The sequence below is a fragment of the Lissotriton vulgaris genome, chromosome 2_1 (genome assembly GCF_964263255.1).
Source record: "Lissotriton vulgaris chromosome 2_1, aLisVul1.2, whole genome shotgun sequence".
NCBI classification, from domain to species: Eukaryota; Metazoa; Chordata; class Amphibia; order Caudata; family Salamandridae; genus Lissotriton; species Lissotriton vulgaris.
Genome location: NC_141687.1, coordinates 1,700,118,047 through 1,700,140,543, shown reverse-complemented (window position 1 = coordinate 1,700,140,543; position 22,497 = coordinate 1,700,118,047). Strand labels below are relative to the sequence as shown.

Genomic DNA, 22,497 nt, shown 5'->3' with positions numbered 1-22,497 from the left:
GCCATAGATGCTCCTAGTTTACGTGTAGAGTGAGCTCTAGGAGGAACAGTTAATGTTCTCTTTGCTTTTAAGTAGCATATCTGAATACATTTTACAATCCATCTGGCAATGCCCGCTTTAGAGATGGGATTGCCCTTATGTGTAGGAGAAAACGCAACAAATAGCGGTTTTGTATATCTGAAAGTTTGTGTTCTTTCTATATAGTACAATATTGCCCTTCTGACATCCAATTTATGTAGGGCCCTTTCCGCTACCGTCTGTGGTTTTGGAAAGAAAACCGGTAATTCCACTGATTGATTGATGTGGAATGCAGAAATTACTTTTGGTAAGAATTTTGGGTTTGTTCCAAGAACCACTTTGTTTTGGTGTAACTGCATGAATGGTTCTTGAATCGTAAAAGCTTGTAACTCACTTACTCTTCTAAGTGACGTGATAGCTATGAGGAAGGCCACCTTCCATGAGAGGAATTGTATTTCACACCTATGCATAGGTTCAAATGGTGGTCCCATGAGTCTGGTAAGTACTATGTTGAGATTCCAGACTGGGGAAGGTGGTCGTCTTGGTGGAATGACTCTTTTGAGTCCCTCCATGAAAGCTTTATTTGCTCGTACTTTAAACAGGGAAAGATGTTGCCTGTTTTGTAGGTACGCCGCTATAGCTGCGAGATGAACCCTGATAGAGGTATATGCTAAGTTACATTGCTGCAAATGTAGTAAATAGCAAATGATTTGTTTAGTGGATGCGTCCAGAGGGTTGATGTGCTTACTGTTACAGTGTATAGCAAACCTCTTCCATTTTGCTGCATAGCATGCTCTGGTGGTAGGACGTCTTGCTTGTTTAATGATTTCCATACATTATGGTGGTAAATCTAAATATCCAAACTCTATGACCTCAGGAGCCAGATCGCTAGGTTCAATTGTTTGGGATCTGGGTGCATTATTTCTCCATGGTTCTGTGTAAGGTGCATGGGTAATAATCTTAGCTTTTGATGTGGCACCTGTGAGAGTTGTAGTAGCGTGGTGAACCACGGCTGTCTTGCCCACGTGGGTGCCACTAGTATCATTGTCATTGAGTGCTGCTGCAGTTTCCGAACCACTAACGGAATTAGTGGGAGAGGGGGAAAGCGTAAGCAAATCTGTTGGACCAATTTATCCATAGTGCATTGCCCTGGGACCGGTGGTGTGGGTATCTGGATGCGAAGTTTTGGCATTTTGCGTTCTGATGATTGGCAAACAGATCTATCTCTGGTTGCCCCCATCTTTGGAAGAATGGCTGCAGTATTTGGTCGTGCAGCTCCCATTCGTGTACTTGTTCTGACTCTCTGCTTAGGATGTCTGCTATCTGATTTTGAACTCCTGGTAGGTGTTCTGCTAACAGATAGATCTTTTGAGGAATGGCCCATCTCCAAATGTCCTGTGCTAGTTTGGATAGTTGGAGAGAGTGTGTCCCCCCCCCTGTTTTCGAATATAATACATTGCAGTCATGTTGTCTGTTCTGATCAAGACTGCCTTGTTAGTTATTTGCATTTGGAAAGCTTTTAGTGCTAGAAATACTGCTAATAGTTCCAAGTAGTTGATGTGCAGTTTCTTTTGCTGCACACTCCACTTCCCCTGCACTGTGTATTTGTCCATATGCGCTCCCCATCCGGAGAGCGATGCGTCCACTGTTAGTATCATTTGTGGAATCGGTTCTAGGAACGACCGTCCCTTGGAAATGTTTGTTGTGTTCCACCACTTCAGAGAGCGATGCGTACGGTCGTCTACCAACACCAGATCTGTAATCTGACCTTGAGCCTGATTCCACTGTGTCGCTAGACACTCCTGTAGTGGACGCATTTGTAGTCTGGCATGTGGTATTAGCAGTATGCAGGAGGACATCATGCCTAACAGCTGCATAAACACTCGTGCTGGTAGTGAGTGTTGTGGTTGAAATCTTTGTATTAACACGACCATTGTTTGTATCCTGATCGGATTGGGGTATGCTATGGCTCTTTGTGTCTATTAGTAGCCCCCAGGTATTGCTGAATTTTGTTTGGTTGCAGGTGTGATTTTTTGTAGTTCACCGTAAACCCTAGGTGGTGCAGCAATTGAATCGTCTTCTGTGTGTTGTGAAGACATTCTTCTTGTGACTTGGCCTTTATTATCCAATCGTCCAAGTAGGGGAAGACATGTATTTGTTGTCTTCTTAGGTGTGCTGCCACCACAGCTAGGCATTTTGTGAACACTCTTGGTGCCGTTGTGACCCCAAACGGAAGGACTTTGAATTGATAATGTTGTCCTTCCACTACAAACCTTAGGTATTTCCTGTGGGCTTTGTGAATTGGGATATGAAAGTAAGCGTCTTTTAGATCCAGTGTAGAAAGAAAGTCCCCTTTCTTCAGTAAAGGAAGTACCTGTTGGAGCGTGACCATGTGGAAATGTTCCGAATTTATGTATGCATTGAGAGGTCTGAGGTCTAAGATTGGTCTTAGAGACCCATCTTTTTTGGGGATTAGGAAGTATAGAGAGTATACTCCTGTTCCTTGTTGATGTTTTGGAACCTTCTCTATTGCATGCTTTTGTAGCAGTGCTAGTACTTCTTTTAACAATGTTAGATGATCTTGACTCATTGGACGCTGTTTGGGGGGGGGGGATGTTTGGTGGGGTAGCTGTGAGTTCTAGGCAATAACCATGTTGGATAATTTGTCTCACCCACTTGTCTGATGTGATGTTTTCCCAGACAGGTAGGAACTGTGATAGACGTCCCCCGACCGGTGTTATGTGGTCTGGGGGAAGTTGTATTAAGTTACTGTTATGGGGTTGAGGAGTTGCGGTTGTTATTATTTCCGCGGCCTCTACCCTTGTTGTTGTTACCTCTGTAACTACCTCTTGAATTACCTTTGGGTGACGTGGGTGTGAAAGAGGTGGATTGCTGATTTGTTCCTGTATTTTTTGAGCCTCCTCTATAGGTGGATCTACGAAAGGAACCCCTTTGTATTGGCTGTTGCAATGCTCCCATTGACTTAGACGTTTCTGTATCCTTCTTCATCTTTTCTAAAGTCTCATCTGTGCTTGAGACAAAAAGTGTTTTCTGATCAAAGGGTTGGTTCAATAAGGATGTTTGTACTTCTTGTTTGAACCCTGAGATTCTAAGCCATGCATGTCTCCTTAACATGACACTGGTGTTGATGGTTCTTGCTGCAGTGTCTGCTGCGTCTAGGGCGCACTTAATGGAAGTATTAGTTATTATTTTTCCTTCCTGTATTAACTGATCTGCCTTTTTCTAATGTTCTTTGGGGAGATGTGTGATGAGTTTTTCTAATTCATCATAATGTGCCCTGTCATAACGTGCAAGTAGCGCCTGAGTATTGGCTATACGCCAGCTATTTGCCGCTTGAGATGCTACTCTCTTGCCTGATGCATCTATTAATTTTGACTATCAGGTGGAGGGGCCTCTCCTGTAGATAATGAGTTCGCTCTTTTACGAGCGTTTGAAACTACAAGCGAGTCCAGAGGTACCTGTCCTTTTATAAATATTGGATCCTTTGGAGCCGCCTTATATTTTTTATCAATTCTTGGGTTTAACACCCTAGCCCTCACTGGGTCTTTGAATATTTCTTCTGTGTGACTGAGAAGACCCTTCAGCATAGGTAGAGTGCCTGATGTTCTTTGTGCATTAGGTAGTGTCTCTAATAGGAAGTCCGCTATTTGAGGTTCTGGATGTAGATCTACCTTATGATATTTTGCTGCCCTATTAATGAGCTGTACAAACCCTGTGTTATCAGGTGGTGAAGGCTTTGAGGGATATAACTCAGGGTCGTTGTCATCATCTGACCCCGAGTTATAATTTTCCCATGGGTCATCCTCATCTGGGATAGTGTCATCATCCCCTTGAGGTTCTCCCTCCCCTGTATCACTGTCTACATCAGACTGAGGTGTAGATGGTCTTGGTGTAGAAGGTGCAGGAATATTTGGCATAGTGTGAGGAATAGGAGAAGAGGGTGTGACTTTAGGTCGAGGAGAAGTAGGAGGAGTTGTATTTGTCCCCAGTGTTCTCTTTTTTGAAGGAAGAGATTTGTCTTCTATCTGTTCATTTTGTTTGGGATCGGTCTGCTGCTCCTGTGTCGGTACCGAAGCCTTCGGTTCCGAAAGGTGCCTTTGTTTTCGATTGTCAATGTTCGGTGTTTTCGGCACCGAGTGTTTGCTCGATTCCGATTTTTTCGGTGTCGAGTGAGTCTTCGACGTCGAATCATGTTTCTGTTTCGATGCTGAGCTTTCCCTTGCATGGAGCTTCGGCGTCGAAGTCGTTGTCAACCTCTTCTCGGATCCGACATGGTGGGAGACCGAATGTTTCAGTTTCGGTTTCGTTGCCGGGCCCGAAGGCGGGGCGTCGGAAACTTTTTTCTGCGGTTTGACCGGGCTCGAAGGCGGGGTCATTACCACACGGGGTCGTTTTTATGGTAAGGGGACGTCGTCACTCACGGTTTGTTGCACGTCGAGTTCTTCGACATCCGACTCGTCCCCTTCCGACCCTGACTGATCCTCATGATCCTCTTCTCCATCAAGTTGCTGGTCTCCGAACAGCTCCGGGATCGCCTCCGACTGCATTCTGGAAACCTCGTGTCTTCGAGTTCGACGATTTCTAATCGTCGACTTGGAGGAGAATGCTGTGCAGGCTTCGCAGTCCCTGGATTCGTGTTCCGGCGATAGGCAGAGGTTGCACACCTCGTGTAGGTCCTTGTGTGGGAACTTAGCACCACACGTTGGACATTTCTTGAATGGAGTCCTTTCCATGGACTCCGGGCTTGACTATGTCGAGAAAGGCCTCCTGTTCGTCGACGTAGATCAAAGTTTTTTCTTCGATGTTGGAGTCGAAACGCGCCGGAATGGAAATGAAATCGCGTTCGATAACAATACCGTCGAATTGGAAAGGGAATACGCGCCGATAAGTCACTTCTTTTCGAAGTCGATCTGGAGCGTCTCGATCCTCATCCGAACCCGATGGCGGAAAAAAACAATCTAAGGATGGAGCCGATGCCCATGCGCACTACCAACCAAAGGAGGAGTCACCAAGATACAAAAGACTCTCCAAGAGAAAAACAAAGCGCAATCATCCGAGCCCAACACCAGATGGCGATCTATTCATAATGTACCATCTGCAGCCCATATGCCTCGAACACATGGTTACAGGATGAAGCATCGGCTATTGTGAATCTTGCTATTCCTCCGGAATACTCTATTTACACCGATAATCGCAACTCTAGGGGCGGGGGTATTGCTGCAATAGTAAAGTCCTGCTTTCCCTGTACCTGGAAGATCTTGAAGGTGGATGGCTGTGAGTGTGCTCATTTTAGCATAACGGTTAACCATCATTTTTCTTTTTCGGGACTCTTGATTTATCGACCCCCCGGAAATGATATTGCTTTCAGGAAGGCTCTCCCAGATTTGGTGAGCTCTTGCGTTAAGCTCTGCTAATTTTAGTGTCTTTGTAGACCTCAATCTCCATTTCGACCTTCGTCATACTCCAGCCATCAGCAGCATTCTTGCAGACCTGGAGGCACTACAGCTCAGCCAGATGGTGACCTACCCTACAAATGAGGGCGGGCATATTTTGGACCCCATATTTACAAATTTAATAGGAGCCAGGGTGTCGCGACCCAGCCCAATAGCCTGGTCTGACCACTTTCTTGTGAAACTTGATCTTATGCTCAAGGACCCCCTTTTTAAACCCTCAGAGAAAGTGGTCTTGAAATGTCCCTGGAAAAAATTAAAGCTTGTAGATTTTCACAGATTACTTGATGAAAATCCGCATGGTCAGTTTACTGATGTAGATCATGGCTATGACCTATTTTGTGACTGGATCACTCGGGCTCTTGATCTTCTGATTCCTGCTACTTGGAGTAAATGCCGTTCCCGAGAGCCCAGCCCTTGGTACGATAGTACCTTGCTGAATTTGAAAAAAGCTTGTAAACAAGCGGAAAGGTGCTGGCGTAAAACCTTCGAGGCGGAGAAGAAAGTACTGTATCTTTCTAAAGTTAAAATCGATCACAGAGCCATCTGTAGAGCCCGTGCGGCCTACTACGCTCTAGAGTTTAAAACCTGCTCCAATTCCTCGAAGCTGATTTTTAAAGTTCTTAAAGATCTTACTACCAAGAGAGCCCCAGTAGCTGAAATCTGCTCGGTGGCTCATTGTGAAGACTTAGCAACCTTCTTTCTTGAAAAGATACAGACCATCTACCGATCCTTCCCCAGCTCCACCGGATTGAGTGAGACCGTGAGGCCTAGCTGTACTACCGATGTAGTTCTTTCGACCCTCCCTGACATGTCCAGGGAGGTATTCGACAGCTTGGCAACTAAGGTAAAATCTGGGTCCCCTGCTGGCCCACTTAGACCGGCACAGCTGAGAGAATCCTCTACCCGATGCTTGCCCCATGTACGCCATCTCATTAACCTATCTTTTTCATCTGGCATAGTCCCTATCAAATGGAAACAGGCCTATGTCACTCCAATCTTGAAGAAATCAACATTGGATCCTCTCAAATTAGAGAATTATCAACCTATTTCTCTTCTTCCATGGGCCGAGAAGGTCGCAGAGGCCCATGTAAATAACATCTTATCTGAACATCTGCAGAGGGTCAATATTTTGGACTCTTCCCAGAATGGTTTTCGTGCTGGCCACAGCACCAAGACAGCCCTACTCTCGATGACTGAGTATTTGCGGACTGTGGTGGATTCTGGTCAAACCGCGGCACTGGTGTTACTTGACCTCAGTGCCGCATTTGACACAGTCTCCCAAACGATACTATTGCAACGGTTGGGAGATGCAGGTGTCTCTGGCATAGCACTCGAGTTGTTCCTGTCTTTTCTGGCAGACCGCTCATTTAGGGTCGCCACTTTGCCCTACGAGTCTAAACCTTATCCTCTGGAATTGGGAGTGCCCCAGGGATCGGCACTGAGTCCCACATTATTTAATCTGTACGTGTAGCCGCTGGCTGCGGTCGCTAAGCTGTGGGATATGACTGTTGCCTCCTACGCTGACGACACGCAGCTGGCGGTTACTCTGAGTGGGAACTCCGACCTCGATGCCCTTAGGTTTCGACGGGTCTCCTGGCCGTGGCTGGCTGGATGACAGATAACGGTCTTCAGCTCAATGCCAAGAAAACGGAGGTTCTGATCGTGGACAAGCAAAGCAATCTCTGGGGTGATAATTGGTGGCCCCCAGAGTTAGGGACTACTCCTACCCCGGTTTCTGAGGTCAAAAACCTAGGTGTTTGGCTAGACCCAGCCCTTACTCTTTGTTGCCATACAAAAAAAGTAGCAGCGACCTGCTTTGGGATTTTACGTGGCTTGAGGCCCGTATTAAAACATTTTTATGCCCCTACTAGGCAGTTGATTATTCAGGCAAGCATCTTATCCCGTCCTGATTACGCCAGCTCACTCCTGTTAGGGGCTAATCAGGAGGAAATTGTCCGGCTACAGCGTGCACAGAATGCTGCGGCAAGGGACGTGGTAGGTCTACCGAGGTTCTGCTCTGCAAAAGGAACTATTCGTGCACTCCACTGGCTTCCGATGGCGCAAAGGATTGACTTTAAGACCTTATGTCTCTCCTTTAAGATTCTCAGGTTATCCTCCCCTCGGATTCTTGAGAACCTTCTTAATCCCTATGTCCCCTCTCGCTCTCTGAGGTCTCTTGGCCAAAATCTGGTTTTTGTCCCACGATTTAGGCTCTGTAGTCGGTGGACGTTCCTTCCGTGTTTTAGCTGCCAAGCTTTGGAATTCACTTCCAGGTCAAATTCGTGCTCTCAATGACCTGCTTGAGTTCAGGAGGGCTATCAAAACCTTTCTGTTTCCTCCTGCACCTTAGTATTCTGTGCAGGAGGAAACTCTGTTCTTTGTAGTGTTGTGTTTCTTCTGCCTATCCTAAGCGCAGGGACGCCCCTTTGCTGGGGCAGCTGTGCGCTATAGAAGCTTTCTTAACATAACATAACAGATGACTGTGGGCCTGTTGACAGTTTGGTTTTTACAACAACCTTCTGCAGTCACACCTTCACAATGGCTTTGTTGAAATGTAAAATCTGAATCTCGTTTTTTTGAATAAGCTATGCCTCATCCATTTTTCACCCTTGCCCTGCTTCCAGCCCGGCTCTATCCTTGACACCATAACTGCATAAACATGAGTAAAGAATCTAGATTGGGGCATTGTAGGCTGTGTACACATGCTGAGTCAGCACAAAAGAACAGTTGGTGTCTACTCGAGGGTTTTCAGACAATGGTTAATACTCAAGTAAAGTTTACTCAGATAGCATATCACGTTGCTCAGCCTTAGGACGTAGCAATTGCACAAGACCGAGGCTGTGGATTCTTGCCGTTACCTCATTTGTGTGTTTTTCCCAAAGCTCTATTTACCTTTGGGCGTCCCTTGTTTGTGATCTCTTGCTATAAAAACCCATGTAACCCATTGTTCAGTGTGCTTCTCCCAGAGTATCTCTATGGTGCTTGTGGGATGGGCCCCTCATTCATGAATGCTAAGTAAATGATCCATGGTACTTCACTCCAGTATCCTCCTTACTTGTTGAGAACCAGTGGACGGAAGGGTGACCATGCACAGGTAAATTATTAATAATCTGCTTCCACAGTTTCACTTCATTGGAGCCATCCTTGATACGGTGCACTTCTAAGCCATCCCTTCGCCTCAATGAGTCCAATACATTGGAACTGCGATCCTGAAGTATCAATCTTCGGCTTTGATGCCTCTTGGCCTCCTGCATCCTGCTGGTGGCACATGCCAGGTGGTGCATGGGGTCTCCGCAGTGGTTTCTGAAATGTGTGAGCTCAGCACCAAGGGTACCTAAGAGTTCATTCAGGTGACTAAGGAGATGGAAGAGAATCTGCAGTGGTGGCTGCTGGACTGCCGTTGGACTGGTGGCGGACCCCTCGCCCTACCCCTCCTGGATCTAATGGTCGTGACAGATGCACCGTTGCAGAGATCATTAGGAGCGATAGAGATCAGAGAACTCTGGTCTCCAGTGAAGGCTCGCCTCCACATCAACTAGTTGGATTTGGAAATGATTTGCTTGGCACTGAAAGCGATCCTCCTGACCATCAAAGCAGAGTGGTGCACATTCCCATGGGCAGCATGCCCAGCTAGTATTGCAACAAGCTGAGCTAAGTGGGGTTGTGGGTCATGCTCTAGGAGGCCCTGCACTTCAATGTAGATGAGCTCTTAAGGCATCACCCCGATTGCCCGGCACCAGGCAGGATCCTTAAATGCAAGGCTGGACAAACTCAGTCGACTGTGCCTAGCCGATTATGAATATCAGTTACACTCTGTGGCTCAGGACATCTTCCAGCAAGTGAGTGGCTGGGGCTGTCTTCCTGCAGTGTGGTCATCTTGAATTTGGGATTTTATAAATTTGCTCAGTAGTCTAAGGTCTATAATGCGCTTCACAGTTGGGTCCTGTTTTTGAATGAGAAGTATACAGAGTATACTCCTTGGATGTGCTCCTTTATTGGAACTTTCTATATGGCTCCCTTTATTTAATAGTTTTTATCTCCTGTCCTAAGAGTAAGTTACATTCCTTTGAAAGACATTTTGTTTGCCTTTACATTTCGTTGTATATTCTGTAGCTTTATGCAATATCCATGTGTTATTCTGTTTATTTAGTACTTAATCTGGAACACCCGATCCCGCTACAGGGGTTTGGTTCAGGGCAGTCCTTTCAAGAGTAAGCGGTTGGATGCAGCAGCCACTCTGGTGGTCTGATATTTTCCCCCAATCGATCTCGAAAGTCAGTCTGTGGCGTTGTTGTAACCACCATGAAGTGCCCATTACCTGGGTAGTGGCTGGCTGTAGTACTTGTGTCTGCCGTAGGGTTTGTCTCCTAGTAGCAGGCATGCCACTTCCAAATGTACCCCGAGATTTTAGTGCTCCCATCGCTTTGGTTGTCATTGTATTTCTTCAATCTCAGCAGGGATACATCTACAGTTGCCCTAAACAATCTTTCTTGGTAAATGACACGTTGATAAAGATGACTTTCCCTGAATGTTTACAGCAAGAGACTCAGGCATGCAGGTTTTGAAAGTGTAGTCTCTCAACCTGCAGTGTCTGCTGCATCAAGGGCTAGCATTAGACAGGTTTACAAATTATTTTGCCCTCATATTATATTCCAGACCCTTTTTTCTGAACTGGTCTGGGAGGTGTTGTAATAAAGTCCTAGATCTCCTCTCACTGTCCATATATCTACTCAGAAGTGTGAAGGAGTTTGCGATAAGACATTGCGCGCAAGAATACCTCTCCATTTTACGTTCCACAGTCCCTAGTTTACTTTTTCTCCAGCGATAAGCCCAATGCTTAAATTGAGTCAGTTGTTGCCGGTGGTGGGGCACTTCTCCAGCGATAAGCCCAATGCTTAAATTGAGCCAGTTGTTGCCGGTGGTGGGGCACTGCACCAGTTTTTGGGGACTGGCCCATATTTTCTTCTTCAGTCAGTTTCCAGAGAGCAAGAGAAGGAAAACACAAAAAGGGAAGAGGAAGAGAAGGTGGAAAACGTCACAAAGGTAGAAAGTAGGAACCAGCAAGAGAGTGAGATAAAGGGACAGCACATGCCTGGCAGTGGATTAAAGAGGCCTTAGGTGGATTCAGGACTATGTGGCCTTTGTGTTGGGGGCATAACATTGATTTGCACCTGCTTCTGAGCTGAGCTTTGGGCAGCATCACGCTTCTTCCACAAATTAAACACTGGGTAGGCCTGTAGATATCTGGGCATTAGCCTTCTTTCTAGCAGCAAGGACAATAATGAAATAATGCAATCTACTGGAGCATTAAAATATATAATGCTCCAGTAGCAGCAAACTGAGCAAAGATCATGCAGAGAGGCATGTGAAATGTCTTGTGCTGAAACCCCAGAGCTCACCAAAGTTGTAATCTGAAAGCCAGCAGGCCAAGCTGAAGTCAAGCAAGTACTTGACTGAAAACATGAGCACAATTTGAGCTCAACATACCACAACGGCTGTGACAGGTATAACCTGTCCAAGAGAACAAGCAGTCTTACCTGTGCCACATGTATCTAGGTCAAGACTAGAAACCAAGCGTGATATGGGGGAAGAGGACAAAAGGCTCATCAACAGTCCGCTTTGGGAAACTGTATGCAAGGCCCAAAGAGTCTAATATAGTGAGTACAATGTTTCAAATCAATAGGAGGCCTGTCCAAAAGAAGAAATACAATAAGTATGGACACCACATAATTGCAGAGTTCATGTGACCAGGACGGTTGTGTCTGATCAGGAAGTTCAACTGTGCTTGCAAGTCAGTCTGTCTAGGTCCAACAAAAAGACATCCAGTTCCCAATGTTGATCACAGGCTTACATGGCTGTCTTAAATGAGTACCACCTCACAGTGTATTTATTCATAAATTGGCCTTTAAATTGAAATTTCTCCCGAAGAGAGCTATTCTTGCAACACTAGGGGGGGGGGGGGGTGGATAATTTACTTACCTGTAATCCTAGTTCTCTTCCAGGGGTATCCTCATCAAAGTCATAAGCACTGAATATTCCCGCCCATGTGCGGGACCCCGGAAACAATATAAAAATATATATGTAAAAACACACATCTCGCTCCCCATATATGTACATACATATATTATTTTTCTCACACCAATGAAGCTCCAAAACTGAGGCTAAAACAATGTTAACACATGTACATGTACTGCAATTAGTAAGTAAACAAAAAAACACATTAGGTCAAATTTCCCTTGAACTTTGTGTTTTAATGAGTAAAACCACTCAAATCCTGAAAATTGCTTATAAATAGCATTGTTAGCCCTCAGGCTGCATTGTAAAACAATAGCATAGAAAATGAAACCATTTTCAACAAAAACTGGAACCGTGTCTTTAAGGCAGCCCTGACCCCAGGCTTCCCATCATGCCTCAGGGGTGACAGGTCAGTTCTTTGCATAACCCTGAAGACAGGGCTCAACCATAAGATTGCAATAGTACTGAATCTCATTTACCTGGGGAGGCGGGCGGATTGCTTATGACATTGATGAGGATATCCCTGGAAGAGAACTAGGATTACAGGTAAGTAACTTATCCTTCTCTTCCAGGGGATCCTCATCAATAGCCATAAGCACTGAATAGAATAGCAAGCCCATCAACCACCTGCAGGTAAATGAGAAGTACATGACCCAACCATATCATAACAGCCAATAACTCAGCTGCTAAACAGATTCCTCAGGCCTACCTGGGTATCTGCTCTCGTGTCCGAATCTAGACAGTAATGTCTGGTAAATGTATGGACAGACCTCCAGGTCGCCGCTTTACAAATCTCAGACATGGGCACATTCTGTAGGTACGCTGTCATGGCAGCTCTACCTCTAGTGGAATGCGCTCTAGGGGTAAACCTCAGAGGTTTTTGCGACAATTGGTAAGCAAGTTTGATACACGAGACGATCCATCTGGAAATGGAACGTTTCGATGCTGCATGACCAGTTCTGATCGATCCATAGTTAATAAATAACTGATCAGAATGTCGAAATAGAACTTTAAAACACTTTTCAGGTCCAAAGAGTGTAAAGCCCTCTCAGCTGGAGTAGAGGGATTGGGAAAGAAAGTGGGCAGAGAGATCGACTGATTGACATGAAAATCTGACACCACTTTCAGCAGGAAAGAAGAGTGCGTTCTCAGCACTATTCTATTCAAATGAAACACTGTATATGGTTCCTTTGTACAGAGGGCCTGAATCTCGCTCACCCTGCGGGCTGACTTAATCGCTACCAAAAAAGCCGCTTTCCAGGAAATATGCTGTCAAGTAGCTTTATGAATGGGCTCAAAAGGAGGGCCCATCAACTTTGATAGTACTAGGTTCAGCTCCCAGGGAGGAGAAGGAGGGCGTAGAGGAGGGTACACCTTTTTCAGACCCTGCAGGAAATCTTTTACTGCTGGCAACTGGAAAAAAGAGGTTTGTGAAGGTGATCGCCTATAAGCAGTTATAGCGGCTAAATGCACCTTAATGGAGTTGAACTTCAACCCTGCTTTAGCCAGGTACAACAAGTATGGAAGAACTGCTTCTTCCTGACTCTTGACCGGATTGTGACCATTCTGCATGTACCACATATAGAACCTCTTCCACTTGCATGCGTAAGAATGTCTTGTGGAAGGACGTTGTGCTCTCTCAGAATGGACATGCAGTCTTGTGCCAGTCCTAGATGGCCGTACTGAATGACCTCAGGAGCCATGCTGCCAAGTTCAGTGACGGAAGGTTGGGATAGTGAATCCTCCCGTTCATCTTCGATAACAGGTCCGGCCTGCATGGAAGCCTCTTGTGAGGAGACACTGACAGGTGAAGTAGGTCCGTGTACCACCATTGCCTCAGCCAGTCGGGGGCAATCAGGATCATCGTTGTGCACGAGTGGCTCAGATTGCTCACCACCTTCGGGATCAGAGGAAGGGGTAGAAAGGCGTACACAAATTCCCCTGACCAGTCGATCAAAAGAGCATTCCCTCTCGTTACTGGTCGATAGAACCTTGAGGCGAAGCTTGGGCATTTGCTGTTTACGTCGTCCGCGAAGAGATCTATGGAAGGACAACCCCAAGACTGGAAAATGTCTTCTAGCACTTCGTCGTTGAGGACCCAGTCCGCTCTGTCTTCGAAGTGCCGACTTAGTGCGTCCGCCCTCCCGTTCTGCTCTCCTGGGAGGTGGACTGCTTGAACAGACAACTTGCGAGCCAGAAGCCAATGCCAGATGCGCTGAGCTTCCAGTGATAATAGTCCTTGAGCGTGTTCCTCCCTGCTTGTTCAAATAGTACATTGTGGTGGTGGTGTCCGTTTGTACTAGAACCATTTCCTCCTAAGCTTGGGAAGGAACGCTTTGAGGGCCAGGTGGACTGCTCTCAATTCCAGCAAGTTGATGTGGTAGGTGCTTTCTTTGGACGACCACAGACCCTGCACTTGGAGAGGTCCCATGTGCGTCCCCCAGCCTTGTAAAGACGCATCTCTGATGATCGTTTGTGCAGGAGGAGGTTGATGGAAGAGAACTCCCACCTGCATATTCAGCTTCTTTGTCCACCACGGGATGGAAGATCGAGCTACCTCCGACAAAGTGATCTGATCGTCCCAGCGATCTGATTGCTGGTCCCATTTGTCCTCCAGATCCTGCTGAAGAGGACGCATCCGAAGTCTGGCGTTCGGTACTAAGGAGATGCATGAAGCCATCGACCCCAAGAGGGAGGCTATCTTTCGCACTTTGAGTCCTGTTGCGAAGAACTTGCTGGCACTTGAGCGTTATCGAAAACTGTCTCTCCTCCGAAGGAAACACTTTTCCTACCTCGGAGTCTAGCAGAGCTCTTAGGAAGTGAATCTTCTGAGTGGGTTGGGAGACAGACTTTCTGTAATTGACATGCAGACCTAGACGCTGACAGAATTCTATGCATGTCCGGAATTGATTCCTTACGTTGTCTGGAGTTGGACCTTTCAACAGCCAATCGTCTAAGTATGGGTATACGAAGACCCCCCTTCGGCGTAGAGCTGCTGCCACCACTGCGACACTTCGTGAACACCCTGGGGGCAGACTTCAACCAAAACGGCAGGACTTTGAACTGGTAGTGGGAGGTCCCCACCCGGAATCGAAGGAATCTCCTGTGATCGGGCCGTATCGGGGCATGAAAGTACGCACCTTGAAGGTCCATCGAACACATCCAATCCCCCTTCGTGAGATGTGGATATATTTGGTGAAGCGCCAACATGCGAAACTTTTCTTTACTGACATGTAGATTGAGTGTTCTCAAGTCCAGAATGGGCCTGTATTCCACCTTTTGGCCCTTTTTTCTGACCAGAAAATACCTCGAATATACTCCTTTCCCCCTTTGAGCCACCGGCACCCTCTCGATGGCTGATTTTTCGAGTAGTGTCGCTACTTCTTTCTTTAACATTTGTAGCTGGTGGCTTGACGTTGACATCGGAGGATCGGATGGAGGTAGACGATGGAAACGAATACAGTACCCATTCTGCAGCGTAGACAACACCCATTGGTCTTTTGTAATGGCCTGCCACTCTGTCCTGTGATGCGCAATGCTTCCCCCCACTGGAGTGGACAACGGTGCTGGGGGAAGTGAAGACTCATTGCTTCTGCTGAGGCTTATTGAAGCTGTTGCCTTGGCGCTGATTTTCGTTTCCTTTGGAATTGCGCTTTCCTTTATATTGCGACTTTTGTTGGCCTTGCTGGTTCTGGCCCTTCTGCCAGTGAGGGGTTTGAACCCTCTGCTTCGAAGAGCCCTTGTTGTCAGAACGGAACTTCTTCCGGAATTCCTTTTTCTTTTCAAGCCCCACAGCTTTAAGGGTGTCTAACTCAGTCTTCATCCGTTGCATCTCCTCATCAGCACTCGCCCCAAAGAGAGATGTGCCTGAAAAAGGAAGATTTAGTATTCTGGCTTGAGCCTCGGGTTTCAATGCTGTTAGGCGCAACCACGAGATTCTCTTCGCTGTGATTCCATGCGCATAACCATGCGGAGCCAGCGTTGCTCCATCTGCCGCCGTACCTATAATCTGATTGGAGACTTGACTGCCCCCCATCAGTATCTCCTCGAAGTCCTTTCTATCTTCCTGGGGAAGTTTTGCAGAAAACCTCTGAGGAGAGTCCCACAGAGATCTATCATATCTGCCCAGAAGAGCTTCTGCATTGGAGACCTTGAGAAAAGAAGCTGAGGTGTTACATACTCTTCTCCCCCATGAGTCTTGTAGCTTGCTGTCCTTATCCGGCGGTACCGTGGATGAGGAAGCCACCGCATTGGATTTTTTAGCCGCCACAAGGATGACTGAATCTGGCGGCGGATCGGACTTGAGGAACAGAGGATCTTCTTCAGGAGGGCGATATTTCTTGAGAATCCTTGCTGGGACTGACTTCACCGTCGCCGGAGTCAGGAAGACTTCATTCACCGGATCCATGATACCCGGGGCAAACGGCAAAAAGGGTTTGGGTGCCGTTCTATGTTGCAGGGTTTCGAAGATGACCATCGTCTTGATCTGCGGAGCGGTCATAGGCACTCCTAGCTTCAGGGCTCCCCTGCCCAAAATGTCTTGGAACGAGAAAATATCCTCTGTTGGAGATATTCGAGCGTGGACTGTTTGTTAGGGTCGGAGAGTAATTCCTGTGCGATCGGGCCCTCAATGAACTTGAAGAGCCGTGAATCCACCTGGACCTAGACCTAGTTCTAAAATGAGATCGCTCCCTGTGACTAGATCTCCTTCTTGAATGCCCTCTAGAACGAGACCGTTCTTTGCGGCGGAAGGTTTGATCTCTATACACCCTCAACCGATCCACTGTCCCCTTGTCCTTGGCCGAGTGGTGAAGAGGTGTATACCACCTTGGGGAAAGACGAACAGGGGGAGATTTTTGGGTGCGATCCTGCACTGGCGAACGTGAACGTGGAGGAGGCTGATCCGCTTGATCCTGCAGGGGACTTTGATCTCTCCCTATCTGAATAGCTGTGTTCCCCATCCGAGGATCTACCACTTCGAGATGCCAAGGAAGATGAGGACAGGCTCACAACAGACCGTCTAGAGGAAGACCTCGACCGACTTCTCTCTTCTGAGACCCTCCTTCTCTTGGCGGGAGGATCCTGTAATGGTGATTTCTCCACCTCCGCAGCCGATGCTGATCCTGGGGAACCCAGTTGTGACCTTAGGACTTGAGACTGGTCCAATGGTTCACTCTCCATCTCATGCACCACCTGCCTGAAAGGCGACCCCTCCTGTGATCTTGTAGGAGAGATATTCACTGACTGCGAGACGCCCCACTCTCTGGATCTCCGTTGATCAGTCAACGGTGGCTGTTTCGATGCCGAACAGATAGACGCTCTCTCGACGTCGACCGTGATCTCCTCGACGCCGACCTCGAGTGTCGATGACTGTCCTTCGACATACAGCGTCTCGCGTTGAAGGATGCCTGCTAGACGACGACGGAGGCTGCTTAGACGCCGACCGTCGATGCTCTGGCGGCGACGGAGGGTGCCTCGACGTTGCATGTGAATGCGACGGAGGCTGCTTCGACATCGAACGCCATTGACAGGACGTGGACGTGGGCTGCTTCGACGTCGATCGACGATGTGTTGGCAGAGGCTCCCTCGACGCCGAACGACCACGACCAGTCGTCGACCGAGGTTGTCTCGACGCCGACCGCCGGTGGCCAGGCGTCGACGGAGAATGCCTCGAAGTCACAGCATGACGATGCTGCTTCGATGTCGGTTGGCTCGCCGTCAAGCTCTTCTGCTTCGACGGCGACCTACCCCTCGACGGTGTCAGTAGCGGATTTACCTTGGATGTCGACGCTGAAGACTTCTTCGTCGCCGACTGCTTCTTCGACGCCGATCCCGACGTCGACCGCGCCCTCCGACTATTCTGCTTCTTGGGAGATCTTCCTCTCTCAGAAAGTCCATAAACTCTAATTCTCTCTCGGTCTTTGAGAGTTCTGGATGTTAAAACCCGGCAGTGTTCACAGGTTTTCGAAGAATGAGAGTCTGGTAGGCACAGGATACACACTGAATGAGTGTCAGTCTTGGCCATCTTCCTTCCACATGAAGGGCATTTGTCAAAGAGGGAAGGCATTTTGACAGAAAAAACACCTTTTTTAGGCCTAAAAAAGGTAGCAGTAGCACCCTAGGTCTAAAAGAAGTCGAGTGAAAGCAAAAATTGTAGATTAACAAGAATATTTTTTGACAAAGTCAAAAAGAAAGGGAGCTGTTTCACCAGGGTCCTGACTGAAGGAGCCAGAAAGAACAACTGACCTAACTGTCACCCCTGAGGCATGATGGGAAGCCTGGGGTCAGGGCTGCCTTAACCTCTTGGCTGCTAATGACAAGGGTAACTCGTCATGGACTTACCATTGATTTCAATGGAAATTAAAGAAGAATTCAAATAATGGCTTAGCAGCCAAGAGGTTAAAGGCACGGTGCCAGTTTTTGTTGAAAATGGTTTCATTTTCTATGCTATTGTTTTACAATGCAGCCCGAGGGCTAACAATGCTATTTATAAGCACTTTTCAGGATTTATGAGTGGTTTTACTCATTAAAACACAAAGTTCAAGGGAAATTTTACCTAAAGTGTTTTTTGTTTCCTTACTAATTGCAGTACGTGTTTACATTGTTTTAGCCTCAGTTTTGGAGCTGCATTGGTGTGAGAAAAATAATATATGTATGTACATATATGGGGAGCGAGATATATATGTGTTTTTACATGTATATTTTTATATTGTTTCCGGGGTCACGCACATGTGCGGGAATATTCAGTGCTTATGACTATTGATGAGGATCCCCTGGAAGAGAAAGGGGGTTATTTACAAGGAAAAGAGGTATAAAAGATCCAAAATTTATTCAAAATTATGAAATGCAAAGGGAAAAAAAAATAAGGAAATTAATTAGAAACTTTCTTAGTCATCTGACTGTATGTGAGATTACTGCTCAATAACGTGTTACCCCAACAAGCTGCCAAATGTGGGAATACTCAGCCAATACATTATAGAGTCTACTCAGGTCGTGAGTAACAATGTGTAGATAATGTTTGCGATCCCATCTGAATTATCAGCTACAACCTTCCTGTAATAAGAGAGCATACTCTGCCAAACATGCCCCAACCGAAAAAGTCCCAAAGTCCCCACTAACCTTTCACTTAGGAGCATTCAAATCAGAAGAACGGACCAAATCTTGTGTCTGTGGCTCAACAGACAAAAAAAGTACTTAAGAAGTTCCACCAAAAAAGCAGACGCTCCACTAGATGCAGCTCAAACAAAAAAGGACCCAAAGCTCACTACCACATCAATATTTTTCAATGTGTGTTCTTACAACTCCTATCAACCCCACAATTTAGACATATAAGTTGGAGCATATTTGGTCTAAACATCTAATGAACTAGAAACAGAGTGAGACAATGGGCAATTGTAGGTCCATTTAGCTGGAGGAGCAAGGAGTGGAAAACAACATATGTACTGTTAAGACAAAGTTTTGTCATTTGTTTTATAATCAGGTGAAACAACATTTTTAGTAATCTTTCATTGTAAGCTGCACATGAACAGAATTGTTCATCTTATTTTAGAAGAGTCTTTTAAATATCAGTTTTCTCTGTACCTTGTTGTATTCCATCCGGTTTTTACACATCCAATGCTAGTAAGGACACACAAACAGCGAAAAATGAGGCTACAAGGGTAACAAATTTCTATTCACTTTAAACCATTTTGAAAAGGTCAGAAGATAGCCAATCCAGAAATGCTGTAATTTTTTGGGAGGGTTGAGACAAAAAATCTGAAAAAAGCAGACCAAAACAAAAATGGATAACTTGTCCTCACCTGTGACTTTACTGAACTCTTCCAGTATATTTTCCTTGGTCTTGTTCTTTGGAATCGACCCAACAAATAGCCTGTTGTTAGCCACAGAGATGCATACACCAAGATGCTTTCCAGGCCGTATTTCATAGTTATCACACTGAAAAAAATGAGATTTATTGAATAAAACACAATTAGTTAAAACACTAATCAAAAACAACAGTAATTTTCCTTCAATAAAATAAATTGAATTTAAAAAAATGAAAGAAAAGTCATTTTTATTTCAATCAGGCACCACTGCAGGACTCACTCAGGGCAGCGAAAACTCTTTTTAGAACTATGCCCCTGCTGACGTGCCTAAGCACTGCAATGCATGTGTGGCAGGAATTAATTTTAAATGAATTGCTTGCAATCTTAGCTTGCCACAGGGAAGTGGGGGTCCATTTATTAAATTTATAAATACTGAATATCTCCACCTGTGGGAAGGATGGCGTAACATGTTCTTTTAAAGGACGATTGCTTTTTAGAATTAAAATGAAGAAATGCCTGTTTAAAAGCAACTTTTTGTATGAATGTATTAATTATTCTAAAAGGAATTAAAAAAAAACTTAACCAAACACTCAAGATGAAAGAAACGGGGGACCCCGCTAAGTGCAGTCTCATAAAATAAAGTTTGCCCTGCACCATTATTAACAAGATATGCTGGTCCCTCTAGAGTGCAGTTTGATCAACAGTGAAGAGTCTGCCAGGAGGATTTTAATCACTACATTCTAGCTGCAATGATCGCCAGATAATTCTTTTGTGGAGAAAAACTGCAAGCCAGATTTACATGAAGGTAAGTCGGTGCATCGCTTCTTAAAATCCTTGGATAATTGGGCGACTATGCACCAAGGTCAGGACCAATGCCCAGTAAATGCGCATAAACAGCGCCTCAGACATTGGCATGTTTTCGAATGTTTATTCAGCCCAGTGGCGAACTCAAATTACTACACTAGAGGAATATCGAAGGCAGGTCAGATTTGCAAACGGAAGACTGCAATGGAGATCTAACTTAGTTAAGCAGAGCAAACCAATTTGAATTCTCTCAAAGGAGATGCAGGTTTGTATATAAATATGTGACCATGAAGATAATTCTGGTCTTTCATGGAGCTTGCAGGGAACTTTTGGAAGAAATTTAACAGGTGGAAAAGCAAATATAAACGTATGTGATTAAGAAACAAACATTCCTCCTAGAGCAGAACTCTGGCTACAAAAGGAAACAGTCTTTGCATTTTACATGTTACATCTGCTATGCCTTTAAGGCGTGATGGAGACTCCATTACAGTGTTGTATTGTTTATTCCTAAAGAGTAGATTCCGTGGTGAATCAGTTTTTTCATGGCTGGCTGGAGAGAATGACGCTCAAGCAGGTGTAGCATCCTTCCTAGCTTTGGAGCATGCAAATAATTACACCATACAAGGAGCTTGGTATTACACGTATTTATTCCTCAGAGTGTAACCGTTAACAGAATTAATGATGTAGAATGTTCAACCAACCATACCCAAACATTTACAGTGTCCGTCAAGAACCAAAAGGGTCGCGTCATCTTTAAATCACAAGACACTACTGCAGGTTATCATCAATAAACATACAAATCCACTCTACCCTAAAGTCTGCAGTTATTCACTACAATTTGGCAACGAGGATGGGATACAAAACCCAAGCTTGCAAAGCACAATGGATTAGCAATCCAATGTATTAGTTGCATGGTTCATGTTGAACAGTGTGGTAGTGGAACTTTTACATTCAAAGAGTGATACATTATTAAAAGTAATGGTTCATATGATACTTGAAGGTGGACAGAGTGCCTTGTCCCCCCCACCACTGACCTTCTGTTAACGTTTGAGGAATTGTCGCTATGTGGTCAAAAAGTGAGCATGAGGAAGAAACGCGTTACTTACCTGTAACAGCAGTTATCCAGTATTGGTGTCTTTCATAGATTCACATGCCTGAATCATTCCCCGTCGTCGAGACGGGAACCTCCGATACATAGAAAAGTAATGTCCTATAGACATACATAGAGAAAATAGGCCTAAGGGCCTCACCTTAGTAGCCTAACCTTGTCTTTATGTAAAAAGGACCAAACTCTTAGAGCCAGCCAATCAGCTATGACCTCCCTCTAGAACCTTCCTGGCAGGAGCCTCAGTCCCTCAGATTTTTGTACGCACCAAGCTAGATAGGCGTAATACAGTTAGAGAGAAACGTGAGTCCTTCCAGGGGAGGCGGGAGGGTTGCATGTGAATCTATGAAAGACACCAATACTGGATAACTGCTGTTACAGGTAAGTAACGCGTTTCTTATCCAGTATTAGGGGTGTCTTTCATAGATTCACATGCCTGAATCAGAGTAGTCAGCAATACATTATGCACATTTCTGAAGTAATCATGCTACATAGTCATTTTAGATAATACACATATTACCATGCGACTTTGAAACATTAGCATATATCAACATATCATAAGAGCAAGAGATGTGCATACCAGGATGGCGGGATGTTGGAAGGCTCACCTCACTGGAATAGATGGCGAAGCACCGCCTGGCCCACTGCTGCATCCTTCAGAAGTTCAGCATCCAGGCAGTAGTGTCTGGAGAAGGTGTGCGGTGACTTCCACGTCGCCGCTCTACATATGTCGAAAATCGGCACTCCAGCGAACAGCGCTGCTGATGTGGACATCGCTCTGGTGGAATGCGCTTTAACATTAGCACTCAAAGGCCGTCCGGCCCCGTCATGGCAGAATGCTATCGCTGAGGAGATCCACCTTGAGATGCTCTGGTTCGTTAGAGGCATACCCATCCTTGGCCTACTGTAGGCCACAAATAGTTGTGATGACTTCCTGAAACTCTTTGTTTTGTCTATGTAAAACTTTAGACACCTTTTGAGGTCCAAGGAGTGTAGCGTCCTTTCTGCTGCGGTGGTAGGGTTTGCAAAGAAAGAACGTAGAACCATCGGTTCATTAAGGTGAAAGTCTGAAGGCACTTTCGGTATGAACTTAGGATTTGTCCTCAGCACCACCCTGTCCTGCTTGAACTGCATGAAGGGTTCCTGAATGGATAGAGCCTGTAGCTTGCTTACTCTCCTGGCAGATGTTAAGAGCGAGCAGCAGAGCCGTCTTCCATAAAATGTACTTGATGGATGCTCGATGAATGGGCTCAAAAGGGTGCTTCATGAGTTGGTT

General features: G+C 45.8%; 1 protein-coding gene across 6 annotated transcripts in view; it reads right to left on the bottom strand.

Moving 5' to 3' along the window:
• The window catches only part of HNRNPR (heterogeneous nuclear ribonucleoprotein R), a 340,992-nt gene that overhangs the window by 97,518 nt on the left and 220,977 nt on the right, over positions 1 to 22,497 (bottom strand). For all 6 annotated transcript variants that reach the window (XM_086957668.1, XM_086957669.1, XM_086957673.1 and 3 more), the window contains one exon: positions 19,307 to 19,442. In XM_086957668.1, the coding sequence (XP_086813794.1) occupies positions 19,307 to 19,442 (136 nt within the window). The remainder of the gene's footprint in view (positions 1 to 19,306; positions 19,443 to 22,497) is intronic.